Source organism: Phaethon aethereus (assembly GCF_964289735.1).
Source record: "Phaethon aethereus genome assembly, chromosome: W".
NCBI classification, from domain to species: domain Eukaryota; kingdom Metazoa; phylum Chordata; class Aves; order Phaethontiformes; family Phaethontidae; genus Phaethon; species Phaethon aethereus.
The window spans coordinates 32,165,061-32,186,289 of NC_138581.1; the positions used below are offsets into that span (position 1 = coordinate 32,165,061).

At 39.7% G+C, this 21,229-nt stretch overlaps 1 protein-coding gene across 1 annotated transcript in view; it reads right to left on the reverse strand.

Moving 5' to 3' along the window:
• The window catches only part of LOC309415190 (guanine nucleotide-binding protein G(q) subunit alpha), a gene marked incomplete at both ends in the record, with an annotated part of 118,571 nt that overhangs the window by 74,600 nt on the left and 22,742 nt on the right, over positions 1–21,229 (reverse strand). The window contains one exon of the mRNA XM_082012637.1: positions 15,746–15,930. Coding sequence (XP_081868763.1) covers positions 15,746–15,930 — 185 coding nt within the window. The remainder of the gene's footprint in view (positions 1–15,745; positions 15,931–21,229) is intronic.

Below are 21,229 nucleotides of genomic sequence, written 5' to 3' on the forward strand. Positions count from 1 at the left end.
TGAAAAAGTGATAGTGGAAAGTTAAAAAGGAAGTGCATTAAAGAGAGGAGGGAGAAAGGAAAGACAGGAAAAAAAGGAGGATGATGAGGGAAAGCATTAACGTTTATGTTAACAAATTGACTATGCACACTCCTGCAATTTCCAAAATTAGGACTCATAAATGAGAGCTGAACCAGCTCCTGTAATATGTGGAGCATGTATTTCTGTATTCCTGCACAGTGGCACAAGACACTGAGCCACAAATACATGATTCCAGCATTCACTTCTACAATCATACAGGTTTTGCAGCAACCCCAAATTAGTATGATTAACACTTTGGTACAATAAAGTTATAACAGGAGGAAGCAACTTTGTTTTACACAGAGGTGAAAAGAGGGGAATAAAAGATATAATTATCATATTCAAATTTATTTGTTTAAAGTTTTATATCTTTAAAATAAACAACATTAATGCAAATTTAAATGCTGTAGAATCCAATCCAATATCTATATTTAGGTTCTCAGCTGCCAGTAAGTACATCAATTTCAATAGCTAACATATGCTGTACTAAATATGTAAAGCAAGTAAAACAAATTAAGGCATTATTATAGGATATTTAGATTGAATTACCCAAAGTTAACAAGCACATTCAACACTTCTGGCAAAACTGACTTTCTTGTGGCCACATAATGAGTTGCTGACAGAGACAGCGATCGAAGATGGAAGGATCCCTACAACCCACCACACATCATTTACACAAAGAGGACCTAGTTCCAAAGAGATTTTTTACCTTGTGATAATCCAAGGCAGCATGTGCTGGGCTGCTGCTTTCCATTCATGACTCTGCACTGTAAATCAAATGTTGGGTTATTCTGGAACTGCTCACTATGAGAGTACAAAGAGGGCAAGGGATGCAGAGGATGGGGCAGTGGATAGTGCAACAGTTCAGCACTCAGGGAGAGAGGGAGAAGAGGTATACATTTAAATAGTCTTTGGATAACAGCTTTGAACACTTTTCTAGCACTCTATTTTAAAGTCTATTATATTAATATTTCAGTCCTAATAGTCTCTAATAGCATTGGGCTGCTGAATAGCAAGATGCTGTAAAAGCATGAAATATAGCACAGACTAACACTCAAAATGGCAAAACAGAAGAAATATTTTAAAGTGCACAAGCCTTTCCCTTATTCTATAATTGGTGATGCTGAGGAAAAAAATCTATACAGTGCAGGAAAAAATGCTTTGCTCAGTTACTGATTTTATAACAGTGCTGGCACCAGTAACACATCATAACAGAGAAGACTTATTCTTGTTACTCATTACATTCATCTACTGATGCACTGAGGCATAATTAGGAGATGGAGATAAATAGAGATGTCTCAATTTTGTGTGTGGCATGGTTCTGGTTAAGCACATTTTAGTCATTCTATCAAAGTATCTATACAACTCCATTTTCTGAGACAAAATTAATCCATGGTAAAATTATAGCATTACATTTTTGCTCTTCATAAGGAAAAGATACTGTTGCTTCTTTACACATAGCTTATAGAAGGGATGTTTTATATTTTGTACAATACCATCAACTGTAAAGCCTAAAATTATGACACTGTTTTCTGTTTGGTTCCACAGTCACTTGGCATACTTATTTTAACAAACATTGTATTACAATTCTCTAAAACTCTGCAGCTGGTATAACCCTCTCTCCACAAAATATGTGTTTGAAAATACTACTAAATCATACAGACTGTACTTCACAGCCACCTTAGTTTCATATACCTGGACAAAATGAGGTCATGTCAAAGAATGACCCCCATGTGATGAATTTCATGATCCGTACTGCTGGAGAAAATTTCCTGAGAAACTTACCAAGTTTCAAAAAGACTAAATACTCAAAAGGAATATGGAAACCAGGAAAAAAGCAGCAGTATAACAGTTCTTGTTTATTTTCCTCTTCTTACTCTCTTCAGCAAAATACAATTGTACAAGATCAGATATAAAGAATATCCAAGGTGAAAGACCCCACCAACCTGCCCACCCCCCCAAACCACCACATACACCCCCCCCAACATGATCAAAGAGATCTAATCACCAAATCCAGAAAAAGCAAAAAAGGTGTTTAGTGAAAAAACTTAATTTGGTATCCTGCTGAAAAATAACTGTTTAAGGAACAATAACTTAATGAGACCATCTGAACATTGGAGAAACATTACTGAATAAACTTATTCAGGCATTAACCCTGACCTTAAAAATAGGTTTGACAATTCAACCTGCATCTCAACTATATCACTACATTTACACTGTTAAATCCCCTCCAAAGCATATTTATGTACATTTCCTCTCATTGGGATAGCTTCATATGAGAAATGCAATTTTCATTCCTTTCCCAAGGGAAAAGAAATCATACAATCTAGCTCTCGTGTAGTTCATCCCAGTAATGCAGGACACAATGAAAACTTACATTAGAATGTGGAACAGCCACAATTTGATCACATTTAATATTGAAAAGGCTTCTGGTAGATGGCATCTGTTTCAGTACACCCAGACAGTTGTAACATCTACTTGGAATGCATTCATAAAAGGCTGTTTTCTACTGCCTATCCTAGCTAGTAGATGACAAAAATTAAAAAAGACCTACTGGATCACATAAATACATTCCAGTGCAATTTCAGAAAGCAGTTCTCTGAATAGAGCCAATCTCAATGAAGAACTGTTGCAGTTTTCTTATTTGTCAGATGGGTAAAACACCACACACATGGCTGATTCATATGGTATCCAAGAACAGTATATAGGAAGTTCTACAAGAAGACAACAAAAGATGACGACATCCAAAAAGGGACATAGGGTTCTTAGAAACTTCCTGAAGGTAGTTTAGAAACTACCTGAACGCTCTCCATTCTCCCTTGCAGGGATCCCATTGTGCAAGAGACCCCTTTGCAACCCCTGAAATGATCTGTCCATCCACGTATTCCTCAGTTTCCTCATGCATATCCTTAAACACCTTTCCCCATGAGCAAATTTGAAACAGAGAAGCAACTCCAATTTTATTTTACAAAAAAATCCATTTTATACTGTGTGCCACAGTACATACAAGTACTACATGTACTAGTTAAATGTTCTTCATATCTTTTAGTGATATCTCAGTCCAATACTGTTAGCACAGGCATTACCACAAAACCAGTTAACTTTTTCACTGCAGAAAAGGGGTTAAAAAACACAAGCTATTTATGAAATGGCAGGTAGCTGAAAAAACCTTAAAAAAAGGAGAATAAACATTGAAGTTATTTTCTTCCCCAAATTGTTACTGCACATCTAAATTACACAAACTACCTGACCATGGGGTGGTTTACATGACACCGTTCCTGCTGGCAGCAGACGGAGTTCAACTATCCCCAAGGGGGAAAAGGATTCTCGCACATGAGTTGGCAGGCCTCATCAAGAGGGCTTTAAACTAGGTTCGAAGGGGGAAAGGGATAAAACCAGTCTCACCAGAGATGAGCCATGGAGTGGCAGGCCAATGTGGGGGCGAAATCGATACCTCAGCTAAAGTGCATCTACACCAATGCACGCAGCATGGGCAGCAAACAGGAGGAGCTGGAAGCCACTGTGCAGCGGGACAGCTATGACAGTCGCCATCACAGAAACATGGTGGGACGACCCTCATGACTGGAGTGCTGCAATGGATGGCTATAAGCTCTTGAGAAGGGAGAGGCATGGAAGGAGAGGTGGTGGGGTGGCTCTGTATGTTAGGGAGTGCTTTGATTGTATAGAGCTCAACGATTGTGATGACAAGGTCGAGTGCTTATGGGTAAGGATGAGGGGGAAGGCAAACAAGGCAGATATCCTGCTGGGTGTCTGTTATAGACCACTCAACCAGGACGAAGAGGCAGACAAAGCATTCTACAAGCGACTGGCAGAAGTCTCACAATCGCTAGCCCTTGTTCTTGTAGGGGACTTCAACTTACTGGACACCTGCTGGAAATATATAACACAGAAGAGAGGAAACAGCCTGGGAGGTTCCTGGAGTGTGTGGAAGATAACTTCCTGACACAGCTGGTACGTGAGCCTACCAGGGGAGGTGCCTCACTTGACCCGCTGTTTACAAACAGAGAAGGACTGTTGGGAGATGTGGTGGCCGGAGGCCGGCTTGGGCTTAGCGACCATGAAATGATAGAATTCTCGATTCTTGGTGAAGTAAGGAGGAGGGTCAGCAAAACTGCTACCATGGACTTCCAGAGGGCAGACTTCGGCCTATTCAGGACACTGGTTGAGAGAGTCCCTTGGGAGGCAGTCCAGAAGGGCAAAGGGGTCAAGGAAGGCTAGACATTCTTCAAGAAGGAAATCTTAAAGGCGCAGGATCAGGCAGTCCCCATGTGCCACAAGATGAGCTGGCGGGGAAGGCAACCAGCCTGGCTGAACAGGGAGATTTTGCTGGGACTCAGGGAAGAGAGGAGAGTTTATAACCTCTGGAAGAAGGGGCAGGCAACTCACAAAGAGTACAAGGATCTCGTTAGGTCATGCAGAGCCAAAATTAGAAAGGCAAAAGCCCATCTAGAACTCAATCTGGCAACGGTTGTAAGGGATAACAAAAAATGCTTCAACAAATATATTATCAACAAAAAGAGAGCCAAGGAGAATCTCCATCCTTTACTGGATGCAGGGGGGAACATTGGCACCAAGGATGAGGAAAAGGCTGAGGTACTTAATGCCTTCTTTGCCTCAGTCTTTAATAGACAGTCCAGGTATCTGCGGGGTATTCAGCCCCCTGAGCTGGAAGACAGGGATGGAGAGCAGAATAAACTCCCCATAATCCAGCAAGAAACAGTTAAGGACCTGCTATGCTACCTGGACACTCACAAATCCATGGGGCCTGATGGGATCCATCCGAGAGTACTGAGAGAGCCAGCAGAGGAGCTTGCCAAGCCACTCTCCATCATTTATCAGCAGTCCTGGTTAACAGGGGAGGTCCCAGAAGACTGGAGGCTTGCCAATGTGATGCCCATCTACAAGAAGGATCGGAAGGAGGATCCCGGGAGCTACAGGCCTGTCAGCCTGACTTCAGTACCAGGGAAGATCATGGAGTGGTTCATCTTGAGAGTGCTCACAGGGCAAGTGCAGGACAACCAAGGGATCAGGCCCAGCCAGCATGGGTTCATGAAAGGCAGGTCCTGCTTGACCAACCTGATCTCCTTCTATAACCAGGTGACCCGCCTAGTGGATGAGGGAAAGGCTGTGGATGTTGTCTACCTGGACTTTAGTAAAGCCTTTGACAGCGTTTCCCACAGCATTCTCCTGGAGAAACTGGCGGCTTGTGGCTTAGACAGGTTTACTCTTCACTTGGATGGCCGAGCCCAGAGAGTTGTGGTGAACAGAGTTAAATCCAGTTGGCGGCCGGTCACAAGCCGTGTTCCCCAGGGCTCGGTTCTGGGGCCGGTCTTGTTCAATATCTTTATTGATGATCTGGATGAGGGGATCGAGTGCTCCCTCAGTACGTTTGTAGATGACACCAAGTTGGGCAGGAGTGTTGATCTGCTGGAGGGTAGGAAGGATCTGCAGAGGGATCTGGACAGGCTGGATCGATGGTTTGAGGTCAGTTGTATGAGGTTTAATAGGGCCAAGTGCCAGGTCCTGCACTTTGGTCACAACAATCCTATGCAACGCTACAGGCTTGGGGAGGAGTGGCTGGAGAGCTGCCCGGCCGAAAAGGACCTGGGGGTGTTGGTCGACAGCCGGCTGAATATGAGCCAGCAAGTGTGCCCAGGTGGCCAAGAAGGCCAACAGCGTCCTGGCCTGTATCAGGAATAGTGTGGCCAGCAGGAGTAGGGAAGTGATCGTGCCCCTGTACTTGGCCCTGGTGAGGCCACACCTTGAATACTGTGTTCAGTTTTGGGCCCCTCACTACAAGAAGGACATTCAGTTGCTGGAAAACTGAGGAAATGGCCTCAAGTTGCACCAGGGGAGGTTTAGACAGGATATTAGGAAAAATTTCTTTACGGAGAGAGTGGTCAGGCTGCCCAGGGAGGTGGTAGAGTCACCATCACTGGAAGTGTTCAAAAAATGTTTAGACATGGTGCTTCGGGACATGGTTTATAGTGGGCATGGTGGTGTTGCACTGATGGTTGGACTTGATGATTTTGAAGGTGTTTTCCAACCTTAATGATTCTGTGAAAAATGTCACAACATTTTATTCTTCCCTATATTTTTTTATTTTAATTTGCAGACTGACTGCAAGAGAATTTATAAAATTGTATTTGGTTTGTGTGGCAAGGTTCTGGTAGCCGGGGGGCTACAGGGGTGGTTTCTGTGAGAAGATGCTAGAAGCTTCCCATATATCTGATAGGGCCAACGCCAGCCAGCTCCAAGACGGACCCGCCCCTGGCCAACACCAAGCCAATCAGCAATGGTGGTAGTGCCTCTGTGATAACATATTTAATGGGAAAAAAAAAAAACCTGCTGCACACAGCAGCCAGAAGACAGGAGTGAGAATATGTGAAACAACTCTGCAGACACCAAGGTCACTGAAAGAGGGGGAGGACCTGCTCCAGGTGCCAGAGCAGAGATTCCCCCACAGCCCGTGGAGAAGACTATGGTGAGGCACGCTGTCCTCCTGCAGGCCATGGAGGTCCACGGTGGCAAAGATATCCACCCGCAGACTGTGGAGGACCCCACGCCAGAGCAGGTGGATGTGCCTGAAGGAGGCTGTGACCTTGTGGGATGCCTGTGCTGGAGCAGGCTCGTGGCAGGACCTGTGGACACGTGGAAAGAGGAGCCCACCTTGGAACAGGTTTGCTGGCAGGACTTGTGATCCCATGGGGGATCCACGCTGGATCAGTCTGTTCCCGAAGGATGGCACCCCGTGGAAGGGACCCAGGCTGGAGCAGTTTGTGAAGTACTGCAGCCTGTAGGAAGGACTCACATTGGAGAAGTTTGTGGAGGACTGTCTCCTGTGGGAGGGACCCCACACTGGAGCAGGGGAAGAGTGAGGAATGAGGAGCAGCAGAGACAACAGGCGATGAGCTGACCGCAACCCCCATTCCCCATCCCCCTGTGCCATTCCAGGGCAGGAGGTAGAGAAAATAGTTAGTGAAGTTGAGCTCAGCGGTGGCGGGGGGGGGGGGGGAGTGTTTCAAGATTTGGGTTTATTTCTCATTACCTTACTCTGATTTGATCGGCAATAAATGAAATTAGTTTTCCCCAAGGTGAGTCGGTTTTGCTTGTGACAGTAATTGCTGACTGATCTCTCCCTGTCCTTATCTTGATCCACAAGCTTCTCGTCATATTTTCTCTCCCCTGTCCATCTGAGGAGGGAGAGTGATAGGGTGGCTTTGGTGGGCACCTGACGGCCAGCCCGGGTCAATCCACCACAAATATCCAGTAAAGTTTTGAGTAGCTTTCAGTCCTTTATTTTTAATGTTTTAAATATTCAGTGGCCAAGGCAGTATTAAAAAGTTCTAGACTGACAGAGAAAGTAGAGGAAAGGAAAGGCAAAAAACAAACTAAAGGAAACCCAGAAAGTTCTGGTTTTATGGGGAAAAGAAGTCATTCAAAAGCCTTACTGCAAAAGGTTTCAGTTTTCAGAAGTCCCTTTTCAATCCAGAGTTTGAATGAAACCAGCTTTTGAAAAATGCATAGGGTCATTAAAGAAAACATAAAAATGTATATAAAATGTTTCTTAAAAATAAAAAATATTTCATCCCAGAAAACACACACAATTTCATGTGATTACATGGTTTTGTGAGCTAAGTAAAAAAACCCCACCCTTCAAGAACTTAAAATCACACAAGATTCTTCCTATTTGCTTGTGACATGTGCCTTTAAGAAGCAAGTTCAGCTTTCAGAGTCTGGTACAGTGAATTATTTTGGCCTTAGTTTTATTACAAAATGATATATCAACATATGACACTATGGCTTAGACATAGTAATGGAGGGTGTTGGTTTTTTTTTAATGGAATATCATCATGATTCCTACTCTTCATAAAAATCATAACATTAAAAAAAACCCCTTCCAAACCAAATTATTCACATCTTTTCAGTTTCTGAAGTGGATTGATAAGTGATACTACCTTTGCATCTATACCCAGTTCAAAAGAAATACTGGAATACACTGCAGAAAAGTTCTGTTATGTCAGAACACCTGTTGAAATACTTAGATAAGGCAGAAATCCTGTTTCTGCACAACTACAAGTTGCTAGTGTAGTCTGAATGAACCCTGTAGGTGTAAAAGCTATGTCTGTTTTGTACTCAGCAGATTCCTGTTTTAAATAAACATTGAAGGAGCTTTGAATAATTGGTGCTACCACGTTTCTCTAATGTCAAGCACCTAGTTGAGCAGAACCATCAGTAAAGAATAAACTACTGGACTACCTCAGAAATAATCATAATTGAATAAATACACTAATAGAAATGCACACACAAAAATTTTATTTCCATTTTGTTCTAAACCTCTTAATGAATGTAAAATGACATAGTGTGGCCCTATAAATGGTACAGTTAGAAAAAACAAGTTTGCAGTCAGACTTTCCAAGGTCAAGATGGTGCTTTTCTTCTACAACATACACAACAAAACCTCTGTAGATTACAACTAGGTATAGGCTAGATAAGAAAAATATGACCAACAAAATCCAATGTCAATAATTTTGATCTCTCTGTTTTTCTTTTTTGAATGAACAGAAATAAAAGCATCAAAATAGCCATGAAATGGTGCGATTGGCACCACAAAGACTGCTATGGGATTCATCAGGGTTACACAACTGCTGTGTTAATAATACCTCTTACTCCATGGCATGTTCCCATTCTCCCTCCACATGGCTTCCAGAAGGGAAGGAAGTGTGCCCAAGACTTTTTTTATGCTCCAGTGACAGTTACTTTTTTGTACATCCTGTACAATTGGCAGCACTTGGTTCTCTGGTCCAAGAAAACAGCTGCATAAGGACTGAAGGCAAGATGCAAAGAACATATGCACACACCAAGAGCACTCATTTATCTGCTTGTACAGCCAACAATACATACTGAGAGCATATGTTCTGAAAACAAGGGTCATAGCTTATTAAAGAAAATAAAATCTAAAAATAGAGGAACATCTTCAAACAAACTACTTGGCACATAATTTACATTTTGAAAATTTTCAAACTCCAAATTTGCAAAATGTGTACATGCAATCTATTGTTATGCTGTATACAAATTAGCTAACAAGGTTAACTAAAAAAACCCAAACAAAACAAGCCAAATTTTAACTCTGCCCTATTGGTCACATGAAGAAAAATGGAAAGTCATCAACCTGAAACAAACTTAATTACCATGAAAAAAACTTTAATCATAATAGTTTTTTCACAGTATTACTTGCCCCAGCCAAGGCATACATTTCATAAACTCTGATGCACAATACAGACTAAGAGCTAAGAAACTGAGCCACATGAGAATTAGAGAAGTGTAAGAAGGGATTCAAAGCAACTCTGTCTCTGTTACCCTTCCAACCCAATACTAAGCTCTGTTTTGTCAAACTCAAGACTGTTCGCAGAAGTCACTTGCTCATAACAAATCATTTTCTTCTTATCTAATATCTTAGGTCCACCATAATATTAAATAATCTACAGAAACCAGTCAAAACGTATATACTTTTTTGCCAAAATTGAGACATGCAACAGAGGCTTTGTGCTTTGATTCTGGAAAAGAATACTGTCAAAAGGAAATTAAAACAAACATCAATAATGTCATACTTAAGATTTTTCTTTGCCAACCTCCCTTTCCAGAAATAAAACACTGGACCTTTGTCTCATGCCTCACCTTTACGTAGTCACTTAAGGTTAGACTTCGTATTTACTTTACTGTAAGAATGGAGGTACATGGGTCCATATTCTGAAAACAGGTAGGCACATGATCAGAATCGCATAGTGTAAATATGTAATCAGCTCTAATGTTTAGACTTTATACTTTCTTTAATCAGGAAGAAAAAAAATGCAAGGAAAAAGTAGACAAAGTAATTATGTGAATACCTCTATCAGGCAATACATCAAACTAAATACAAAACTACTACTGATAATAATAATAAACCAAAAATCAAACACTTGATAAAAAAGTTGGCTAATTTATAATTTTTTTAAAAAACACAACTCATTTGCTTAACAATTAGCCAATTTTCTAAACCAAAACTGAATTGTATAATGAAAGGAAGCTTTTTTGCATTTCAGACATTACAACTTTTACCACATAGGAATTGCAAACTGAAAAAGACCGACCAACAAAATCTTCAGGAAAAAATGGCTCATTTTAGCTGATGGTTTCTTAATTCATGGCAGTAAATCTTATTTCAAGTAAATCTTGTGAGTTAGTAGAAATGAATGATGAAGACATGAGACTGAAGAGTTTTTAATAATTTCACATAACATAAATGGAACAAAACTGGATCAGTCAGTTTCCCAAAAAATGTTTACTGGGGGAAGGAAATATTTTCTTAAAGTTTCAGAGGACTTTTAAGAAACTATTTCTATCTGAAATTATTTCAGAAGTAAATGCTGGATTATCAAAACACATAACTTGTACAAATGAATGAATTAATTAGGAAGTTAACAAATATTTTACTCTAAGAAAAAATGTGTATATTAAATATTATATACAAATACCCCTATAGTTATAGAACTACTGTTAATAAAGGAAGAAGTGAGAACTGTTCCAAGACTGTGACATCTCAACTCATTACCTTAAAATAAACTCCAGACCTCTATTACATAAAAAGTTGCCCTGAGAGTATTTCACATTTTTATTGTCAGAATGCATACTCACATGAATGTTTCTTTCAAGACACACAATAAGAAAAATAACTATGTGACAAACATATCTGAAGTAAAAGAGAAAGAATATTTATAAAAAAGAAACAACAATGACAAAAAAGAAGCTATAAACATCTTCCTATATTTTTTGTCCTTTAACCCCTGCAGGAGCAATCACAAAATCTACAAGAATTTTTTACCACCCATTCTCTCTACTAGCAGTAAAATGGTGGAATTGGAAAGATAAAACATGGACATCACACTCCACACATATGCTTTTGTATATGACTTATCATTTCCCATTAGCAAAGGGTAGTTAATCACTTAAAATATTATGTCTGAAAAAAAATAAAGTGCTTCTCTTAAAATGAAATATAAGAGGAATGAAGAAATTCTAATGTACTGCAAAACGAGTAACTGACATTGAGTTTTCAAATTTATGCCTACAGTATCCTATATTTGGCATATATATTCCATAATCAGGACCCTACTCTTTTCAAAATTAGATGTTAGCACATGCATGAACTTAAATGTGATTAATTCATTGAATTTTTGGGGTTTGCATCTGTTCTAAAATGTGAACATTTAAGTAAGTTTGCATAATTGAAGGCTTAGACAGTCTCCTCATTTCATATAGGTGAAATTACCTATAATTTTACTGGGAAGGTGAAAAATGTTTGCTTGTATATTTATGTTTATTTTTAAGAAAGATATTCTCAGCTCTTTGAGCGACCCTGCTAACCTACCTTACCTCTGATATACAATCATTTTTCCTACACCCGGAAAAAAAAAATGAATCTAAGAGTCACTTCTGCTGGGATAAAATATGAAATAGTAAAGCAGAATATAAGAGATGGAAACAAGTAATTTACAAATTCATTGGAGCAATACAGACAAATGCAAGAAATCTCTGTTCTAACCAAAAGGTGAACAAATGAGGGAAGTAAGTGAAATGGTAGGAGGCCAGGATATAAGTTACTACATTGATAAAAAGATGATTTTAAAAATGTTTGCTTCAAATGTAATGAAAAATTAAAACAGTAGAGAGTAGGACAATATGATAAGGTCACAAATAAATAGATAAAAACTTTACAAGGTCAAATGTAAAGAGACTGGAAAAAGGCCAGCTAGGCACAAGAGGAGTAAATGACTGACAGAGGGAGACAGTTAAAAAGAAGAGAAAAGTAGTTGGGGAGAGACCGAGATCTATTTAGGACTGTGGAAGTCCTCATGGAAGTTCATTCTTTATGAAGCACTGATGAAGAAATTGTTCATGGCTTTATTGAAGCCCCTCAAGCTCTTTGATGAATATCCTCATGGGAGGAAATGTAAAGCTATTGGGGAATCAGTTTTTACCTCATATCAAACAAGGCTCCTGAAAAAAAAAAGTCATCTTTAATTTCTTTATCTGAATAGATGTTAATTGATTATGATACTTGAAATCTTACTACACTCTCTTCCATGTTGGCTGGCTCTTAGGTAGTCTATTTCTTGTGAAAAAATTTGCCTGGTCCACTTGCCTGGGTGACATATAACATCTTGAAGGGATACCTTTCCTTCACACCTGACAGGAGTCACCTCCAGAGGCTGAGGACACGTGCACCTTTTCCAGTCGCTTTGTCAATGCCCCCTTCCCTAGAAAGGGATCACAACTGCTTGGCTTCCCTACCCTCTAATTCCAGGCTACTGGCCATGTTATCACAGCATCGGAGCAGCCAGGTGACAGTGTGCTCACCTGGATGATGGCTGAAGTCTTTTCACATGTCTCGCAGCTCACTCAGGGATAGAGATCGGGTGGTTATCTCTGGTTCTACCTCTTCCTCCTCCAGGTCTCATGATGGCCCTTCATCATCCTTCACTAAACAAGCTTTCGTGTCCATTTCTTCTTGTGTATAGGGGCGACTGATACCAGAACAGGCACAGGTTGATTCTCTAGTTCATCTGCAGTGTCTATCGCCAGGGTGTGAGTGGCCACAAAGCCTGTTGCCGGGATTTGAGCGACCGCAGTGCCCATCGAGGGGGTTGGGGTAGCCGTAGTGTGCCCGCATCTGCACCGAGCACCAGTAGAGGATGGGGTGGTATTTCTAAATAGTTGTTTAACCCTGAGATAGACCTGAAACACATTCAGGAGACCTAGCAACAGGAGCATGCAGGTTTGAACATCCCAAGGATATTCAAAATTCTCAAGAGCTATTGTAACTAGCATGGAGAAGGGGAAGGTGAAGGAAAGTGTCTCCCCTGTTAATTGGCTCTCCGAGGAGAAAAGATAAAAAAGTGTAATTATTAATAGTTTCCAAGAGATGGCTCCCAAAGTACAGAGATGACAGCAATGTTGAATACAAGTACCAGATTAGTGTCATGACCAGCCATTTTATCATAAGCCGCTGTTACAAAGTACAGCACAATGATAACCTTTACCCAGCTCCCAGAGATGATAAACAGCACAACAGGGAAAATAACAGCAAGTAAGGTGTCACAGAACACAACCCTGAGAACAAGCACAACAACTTTGAGAGCAAATAAATCAACATTGCTCAGCACCCACTGACCAATACCCAGTTAGTTCCCAAGCTGCAGCCCCTCCCCGGCCAACTCCCCCAGCTTATATCCTTAGCATGATGTCATATGGTATGGAATATCCCTTTGGCCAGTTTGGGTCAGCTGTCCTGGCTGTGTCCCCTCCCAGCTTCCTGTGCACCCCCTGCCTTCTCACTGGCAGGCCAGCATGAGAAGCTGGACAGTCCTTGACTGCTTAGCAACAGCCAAAAACATCAGTATGTTATCAACATTATTTTCATCCCAAATCCAAAACACAGATTTCTAAAAAGACAGTTTTTAAAAAGATTTTAAAATATATACATCTATATATTCAATTTTAAAAAATTGAATTTGAATGTCAGTGGTTGCACGTGAGTTACTATTGTATATTCACAAAAATTTTGCAGACAGGCAATTTTGAGAATTGCTCAAGTCCATTTCTTTAAAAAAACAGAAAAAAACCCAAAAAACCCCCACCTAAGGCTTTTCTGTGTTTTATAAACCACTCCTCCAAAATTCAAGATGCATATAAAAACTGCACAACTTCTGGTTAAAAAATAATGGAAACACAGTAACATTTACTGAAAAGGAAACTATAAACCAATCCATAAGCCACCATTTCCTAAGTCACATCCCTAAGAGAAGAGATAACCCTCACCCATTATCTTAAACCTCAGTAGTGCTCATATTCTGGAGTTGACAGGAGAAAGTGTGAAGTGTGATGAAAGAGGTATGATACAATGCCCTACCATCAGTTCTGAGACATTACAATGTAAACACTAATATTTACATTTCTCAATTGACTTTCACTATTCTGATAATAAATCTTTCAAAGAGCCTAGATTATTTTAAAATAGGATAAAGCATTTCAGACTCTGCCTCTTTAATTATATTGGTGACTATGAAGCCAACAGAATGCCAGAACTAACTTCCTTAACTTAAAACATGCCTCTTCCTAGATTGTTGATATTAAAACAGTCCAGCCTAGATGTCATTTTTTAAACTCTACAAAGATCCCAACAGCCTACTTAACTGAACTTTTTGAATTTGATAAAAGGATCACTTCACTTTTTTTTTTAGGCTCAGCCACATAAACATCAGCTTGAGCTGTAGATTTCTAAGCTATTGTGCAAAACAAGCACCGTGCTAATAATATGCTGACTCAAACTTTTGAGATATTCTTTCCAGAGACTGTATTTCCTGAGATGAGATTCAAATTAATAGGAAGTGCCCTTCCTGTGGTTTTTAGGTTGCAAGGCTAATGACTTTGCTTTCAATGGAGAGAAAAAAAAAAGGGGGGGGGGGGAATTCAAGTCTGCATTTTTTAATTCCCCTGAATTAAAAATATCCCTGAGTTTTTAAAGGAATTTCATCTAGAACCTGACAACTTTGGCAAGTTCTACTTTACTCCACACCTTGCCCTATTAGAACTGATGGGAATGCTTGTGAAGCAGCTAAGTGCAAAGATAGACTCGCTCACTTTCAGTCAAGTTCCTTTTATATAAAAGTGAACAGCTCTAATTAGAAAGGTCTGGCCACATGTATTCAGCTATGCCACATCTAATTAATTCACTTTAACTATATAAAAACATTCTATATAAATTCAACACTCAAATTGAACAATAACTGTAGAATATATACTTTGTAGTATAATACAAGGAAATAATTCACTGATTTATAATTAGGACTTTCATATACTACAGCAAAGTGACACTCAATACCAATTCTGAAGAAAAATGTGCACTTCACAATCACCTAACTTTTCAAGTCGGCTTGTTAGGAAATTCAGTGCTTTATGTACAGCAAAACCATGGAGCTGAAATACACATGCAAATTTCCCTTTTAATATTAATTATACCACTTATACATTTTATTTCAATTTCTGAATGGAAAAAAACCTGAAAAGTTAGGCTAATCAAAGACAAACCTTACAAAATGCTTTAAACACATTTTCTCTTTTGAAATTTCAATGATATCATAACTTTCAAAAGAATTTGATTATTCTAAGGCCTTGTATCAAAAGTTTTATTTCATAATATACTCACACACAAGCAGATATCCCCACCTATTTTTCTAATAATTTTATTTTTTCCCCACATAATATTAATGGAAAACCTTAAGTAGTACTGGTACAAACCAGAAAAACGGCTTAACTGCACTCTGGCCAGAACACGGGCTGGGAGGAAAGGAAAAAGGTAACTAAAGTCACAGGCAATCACCAGCCTGCTCTTTATCCTCTCGCTATGACACCCCCCCCCCCAGACATCTTGTTAAGAACAGCATCTGTGTTGTCAGAGCAGCGCAAAGGGCAGAGAAGTAGAGGCAGGACTGGAAGAAGCCCTTTTCTTCTAAACTTTAGGTAAAATATAATTTGTACATGATGTATAATTTTTAGAGACCTTCAGTACATTTCCTAAAGATAAAATAGGAAAAGTTTCAGCTATGGAAATAAACAAAAATCTCACCTTATTATGTTCATACTTGTATGGGATTTTGAGGGTATCCATAGCTCTGATCATGGCCTGCATTGCTGTAAATATATTCTGGTACACCAATTTTGTAAAGCCCCTTTTGTCTTCATCAGAGTAACCTGATCCATGAATTATTCTCATCTGTTTGATAAACGTGCTTTTTCCACTCTCTCCTGTGCCTGCAAGACAAATAAGAAGAATATACTTCAGCCACTGGACACAAATATGACTTTTCTGCACAAAGCAGACAGCTTGTTCAGTGCAGGGCAGAACACTGTCAAGTGGTTATGGTGTTTGCAAGCAACACAGTAACAACTAAAGCAACACTGAATTAAAACTTTTATTTTGAAGACAAAATATAAGTAGAAAAAAAGATAGCAATGAATTAACAACTAAACTAATAACTAAAAATATACACTCAAAAGTACCTAGGATATACCATTATTTAAAATTATAAGCATAAATTTCCATTCCTGAAGATATAGTTCTCATCAACTAACTTTAAGGAATTACTATGAGATGTTCTATCACAACAATTCATAGAGTAAAAAAAAAAAATTATCTTGCTTGGCCAACCTTCAGAACATTATGGTAAGCAGCAATATACAACCAATACATAAATTTGTTCGAAAGGCAAATAATATAACAATTACAGTTCTGCAAACTTCAACCTCAGAAACATATAAAATCAGCTTTAATTAAGATTTGGCTCATATTTGTTAACAAAGAGTCATTACTTGAAATTTCTTTGCAACTTCATACTTTACACAAAGCACAAATAATAACTTATAAATGAACATACTGAATGTTTAACAATTTAAAGTTAAGATCTGCTTATTGGGAATATCGCACAGAATATATCACACAGCATTTTTCCCTTTGCCCCAGTTCATTCTCTATGTGATTAGGAAAGCTTATCTAAGCAAACAAATCATATAAATAATTTATAAGGAGAAACTGAAATTTAGAACAAACAGTTGCACAGCCATATGAATGCTATATTTTCACCTTGTCCCCCTAAGACATGCAATGCATTTACCTGTCTGCAGTGCTTCATAGCCTTTTACCCTGGAATTTACTTTGATCATTTTTATAAAGCTTTCATGCCTCATTCATGCTCTAATATTTGGCTCCCAGGACAAAGAAAGCCTTATGCTTTACATGATGTTTTAGATGTCTCAGGTCAGCGTGTGAGGAATGAGTGATTCGTGTAAAGAAAATCTAGTGAATATATGCTTGAAGCAAATGTCATCTATATTGAAATAAAAGATTGTATGTAGGGCATGACCATAAACAGGGGAGTGGTGTTAAATAGAAGAAACCATAATCTTTATGTAACTTCCTGATATGTATAGCTTATGTAGCTTCCTGATATGTGTATGTTAGCTCCTGATATACTAGTACAAACCAGTGTTGTAGATAACCGCAGAAATGTCGAGAAGATGTATAGCCAAATAAGGTAGCATTATATAAGTAGAAAAACAGAGCGCATGCGCAAACAGAAAGGTCATGTAGAGTGCACTAAGAGGAGCATCTTCCTCCCAACAACCACCAGACGACCACCTAGAAAAAGATGAAGCATGCGCAGACCGGGGAAGTGGTGACGCACTTAGAGAAGGAGTCATCTTCCAAGAAAAAGGCGGAGAAAAGCGAGAAATGAAGCCTAGAAAAGTATAAAGGAAGGAATTGTAAGAAGTGAAGGTGTGCGTCTTGGTGGAGCGGAGACTCCCGGCGCACCCAGCGCTGTTTGCTTGCCTCTATTCGCTTAATAAATTGTAAATTTGAATTGGAATCCTGTTTGGGACTAAATCATTTATCACAATTGGGGGCTCGTCCGGGATGGTCTTGGTTCCTGAATTCTGACTTGATCTAGGAGGGGCGCCCCACCATTTGGTGGCTCCTGATGGGGTCGGGTCGGGACTAACGCCATCCTGAACCTGAATAGGGGCAAGCAAAGAATTTGATTTTTTTATGAGCTCCCTTGCCGGCTGCAGCAGTTTATTTTGCCTGTAATTCTGCGCGCGAAGATCCGAACGAAGACGACGGAGTCATAAGTATTTAAGGTGTATACCGCTCGGTTGGGTGGGATTCGGTTGCCTGTGTGTGTAAGGGTGTGACTGAGACGGAACCTAGTTCCGAAGCGATTCCTATGAGATTCGTGGGTGGGTGATAGGTCCTAAACCCCCTGCAAGACACTCTTATTGGTAACCAAGGGCTGTAGGAATTGTCACAGTAAAAATTCCTAGATGGGTCAGACGAAATCGAGAACCCAGGACCAGAAGAAAGGGAGCGAATTACTAAAAATACCTCCGGAGAGTCCATTAGGAATAATGTTAAAACATTGGAATAATAAGGGCCCTAGAAAAGGGAAGACAAAAGAGAAATTAGTTAAATATTGTACGGTAAAATGGCCAAAGAACCCCTTGAGACCCCACGTTTTTTGGCCTGTATTTGGGTCATTTGAGGATTGGGTTTGTCAGGCACTAAACCTGTATGTAAATTCTAAGGAACCGTTTTGCCAAGAGGAGAGCGAGTATGCTAGTTTATGGATAAAGGCCCATGTGGGCATTTTTAAACTTAAAACAGGAGTAGGGGAAAATAAGACCGTAGGGGAGCAACACATGGAAAAGGAAAAGAAGGATTGGGACCCCCTAGATCACTTACCTCCCCTGTATAATCCAGCTACCCGTCAAATACCGTCACCCAATTTGACGACTTCCCCTACGGCCCCGGGGTCGAATTCAACTCTAAGGGAAGGATCCCAAACTGAGCACCCAGAGCATCTTTGTATCCTTTACGGGAAGTACCTCTGGGTGGAGATAGAGGATTGGCAAGAGAGAGGGTTGGAAGAATTACTAAGAGAAGCTCAAAAGGTTTATGTCAGGAGGGATGAAAAAAAAAAACAAAAAGCAAAGGCAAGAATTTTTGTAGCAGCAGTGAGGGAAAGTCAGAGGAGTAAGACTCAGCTGGGAGAGAAAAAAGATAAGAGACCAGAACAGCCACCCCAGGGACAATCTCATCAAGACAGACCCACAATTCCCATCTGTTACTATTGTAACAAAAAGGGACATGTTCAGAAAAACTGCCGTAAACGGGAACGGGATGAGAAAATGTTCAAAGAGGATTAGGGGTGTCAGGGGCTATATCTTCTGGGGACCTCAACATCAACAAAGCCCTTGATAAAACTATTAGTAGGTCCCCAAAAAGAAGAAGTTTTATTTTTAGTAGATACTGGAGCTGAAAAGTCAACGATTCAGAAACTCCCAAAAGGGGTAGGAAAAGGAAAAGCCCAGATGTCAGTAATAGGTGCAAAAGGAGAACCCTTCAAAGTCCCCATCTTAGAAGAAGTAGAGATTGAGACAGAGACAAAAATTTGTTTAAATGATTTACTTTTATTACCAGAAGCAGAATATAACCTATTAGGGAGGGACTTGATTTTAAAACTAAACCTAAACCTAACTATTCAGAGCCAAGGAGATCGGTTATATATTAACTTATGTACCTTAACCCAACTTGATGAGGAAAAATTGTCCTCAAGTATGGTATAAGGAGGGAGATGTTGGGAGATTAGATATGGAACCCATCGAGGTACAAATAATAGACCCTCATAGGCCGATTAGAATTAAACAATATCCTATATCTATAGAGGGCTGGAGAGGTCTAAAACCTATTGTGGATAAATTATTGGAAAATGGGACTTTGGAACCGTGTATGTCACCCCATAATACCCCGATACTCCCTGTAAAGAAATCAGATGGTACCTATAGGATGGTACAGGATTTGAGAGCTGTGAATCCGCAAACAATCACCAAATTTCCTGTCGTGGCAAATCCTTATACTTTATTGAGTCACCTGTCTCCTAAAGATATCTGGTATAGTGCAATAGATTTGAAGGATGCCTTTTGGGCCTGTCCCTTGAATGAGGGGTCCAGAGATTATTTTGCCTTTGAATGGGCAGACCCCGAAACAGGACGAAAACAACAGTTAAGGTGGACTGTGTTACCACAGGGGTTTACGGAGTCACCAAATTTATTTGGACAGGCCTTAGAGAAAATTTTACAAGATTTCACAGTACGCGAGGAGGTAAAATTATTACAATATGTTGATGATTTACTGGTAGCAGGAGAAACTGAAGAGGAGACCCAAAAAGCTACCATTAGATTGTTGAATTTTTTAGGGAAAAAGGGATTAAAAATGTCCTGCTCGAAATTACAGTTTACAGAGCAAGAAGTAAAATATTTGGGACATTGGTTAAGCAAAGGAGAAAAAATTGTTTGTAGATGGATCCTCCCGAGTAATAGAAGGGAAGAGAAAATCAGGATATGCAATAATTGACAAGGACTCAGAACTTGTGGAATCAGGACCTCTGAGTCCATCATGGTCAGCTCAGGCTTGTGAGCTTTATGCCCTATGTAGGGCCCTGGAATTATTAAAAGAAAGAAGAGGGACCATATTCACAGATTCCAAATATGCATATGGAGTAGTCCATACTTTTGGAAAAATTTGGGAGGAAAGAGGCTTGATTAACACTCAAGGAAAGAACTTAATACATCAGGAGTTGATAGTAAAAATGTTAAAAGTGTTAAGAGAACCAAAGGAAATAGCCGTGGTGCATGTGAGGGGACACCAAAAGGGATTAGATTATTGAATTAGAGGAAATAATTTAGCAGATAAGGAGGCTCAGGAAGCAGCCTTGAGGATTGAAACTGTTAAAATTAATCATACACAAACAAGGGAGGACACTAGTGGAAGAGGACAAGAGGAAAAGGAGAAAAAGTTTACCCTGGAGGAACAAGCAAAATTAGAGAAAATAGGAGCTAGAGTGGAACAAGGGAAATGGACATTACCTGATGGGCGAGAGATGTTGCCAAAAGCCTACGCTAGGCAAATATTAGAACGCTTACACGCGCAAACACATTGGGGTACAAAAGCGTTAAGTGATCATTTCCTTAAACAGTTTGGCTGTATTGGAATTTTTGAAATAGCAAGGCAAATTACACAAGGGTGTTTAACTTGTCAAAGGGTAAATAAGGCCGTGTTTCGACAAGTGGTCATGGGAGGAAGAAAACTAGCTTATAGACCGTTTGAAAGGATTCAAGTCGACTTTACCGAATTGCCGAGAATAGGAAGATTGAAATATTTGTTGGTTATAGTAGACCATTTAACACGATGGGTCGAAGCCTATCCTGTAGCAAGAGCGACAGCTCAGACGGTGATAAAAATTTTATTAGAACACCTAATCCCCAGGTATGGGATAATACAATATATTGATTCTGATCAAGGCACTCACTTTACTTCTAAAATTATAAAATCCTTGTGCCAATCATTAGGTATTAAATGGAAATATCATACCCCATGGCATCCTCAAAGTTCGGGAGTAGTAGAAAGAATGAACCAAACAATAAAGCAACAGCTAGCGAAGCTAATGGTTGAAACACAGATGCCATGGACTAAATGTTTACCGCTAGCCCTTCTTAA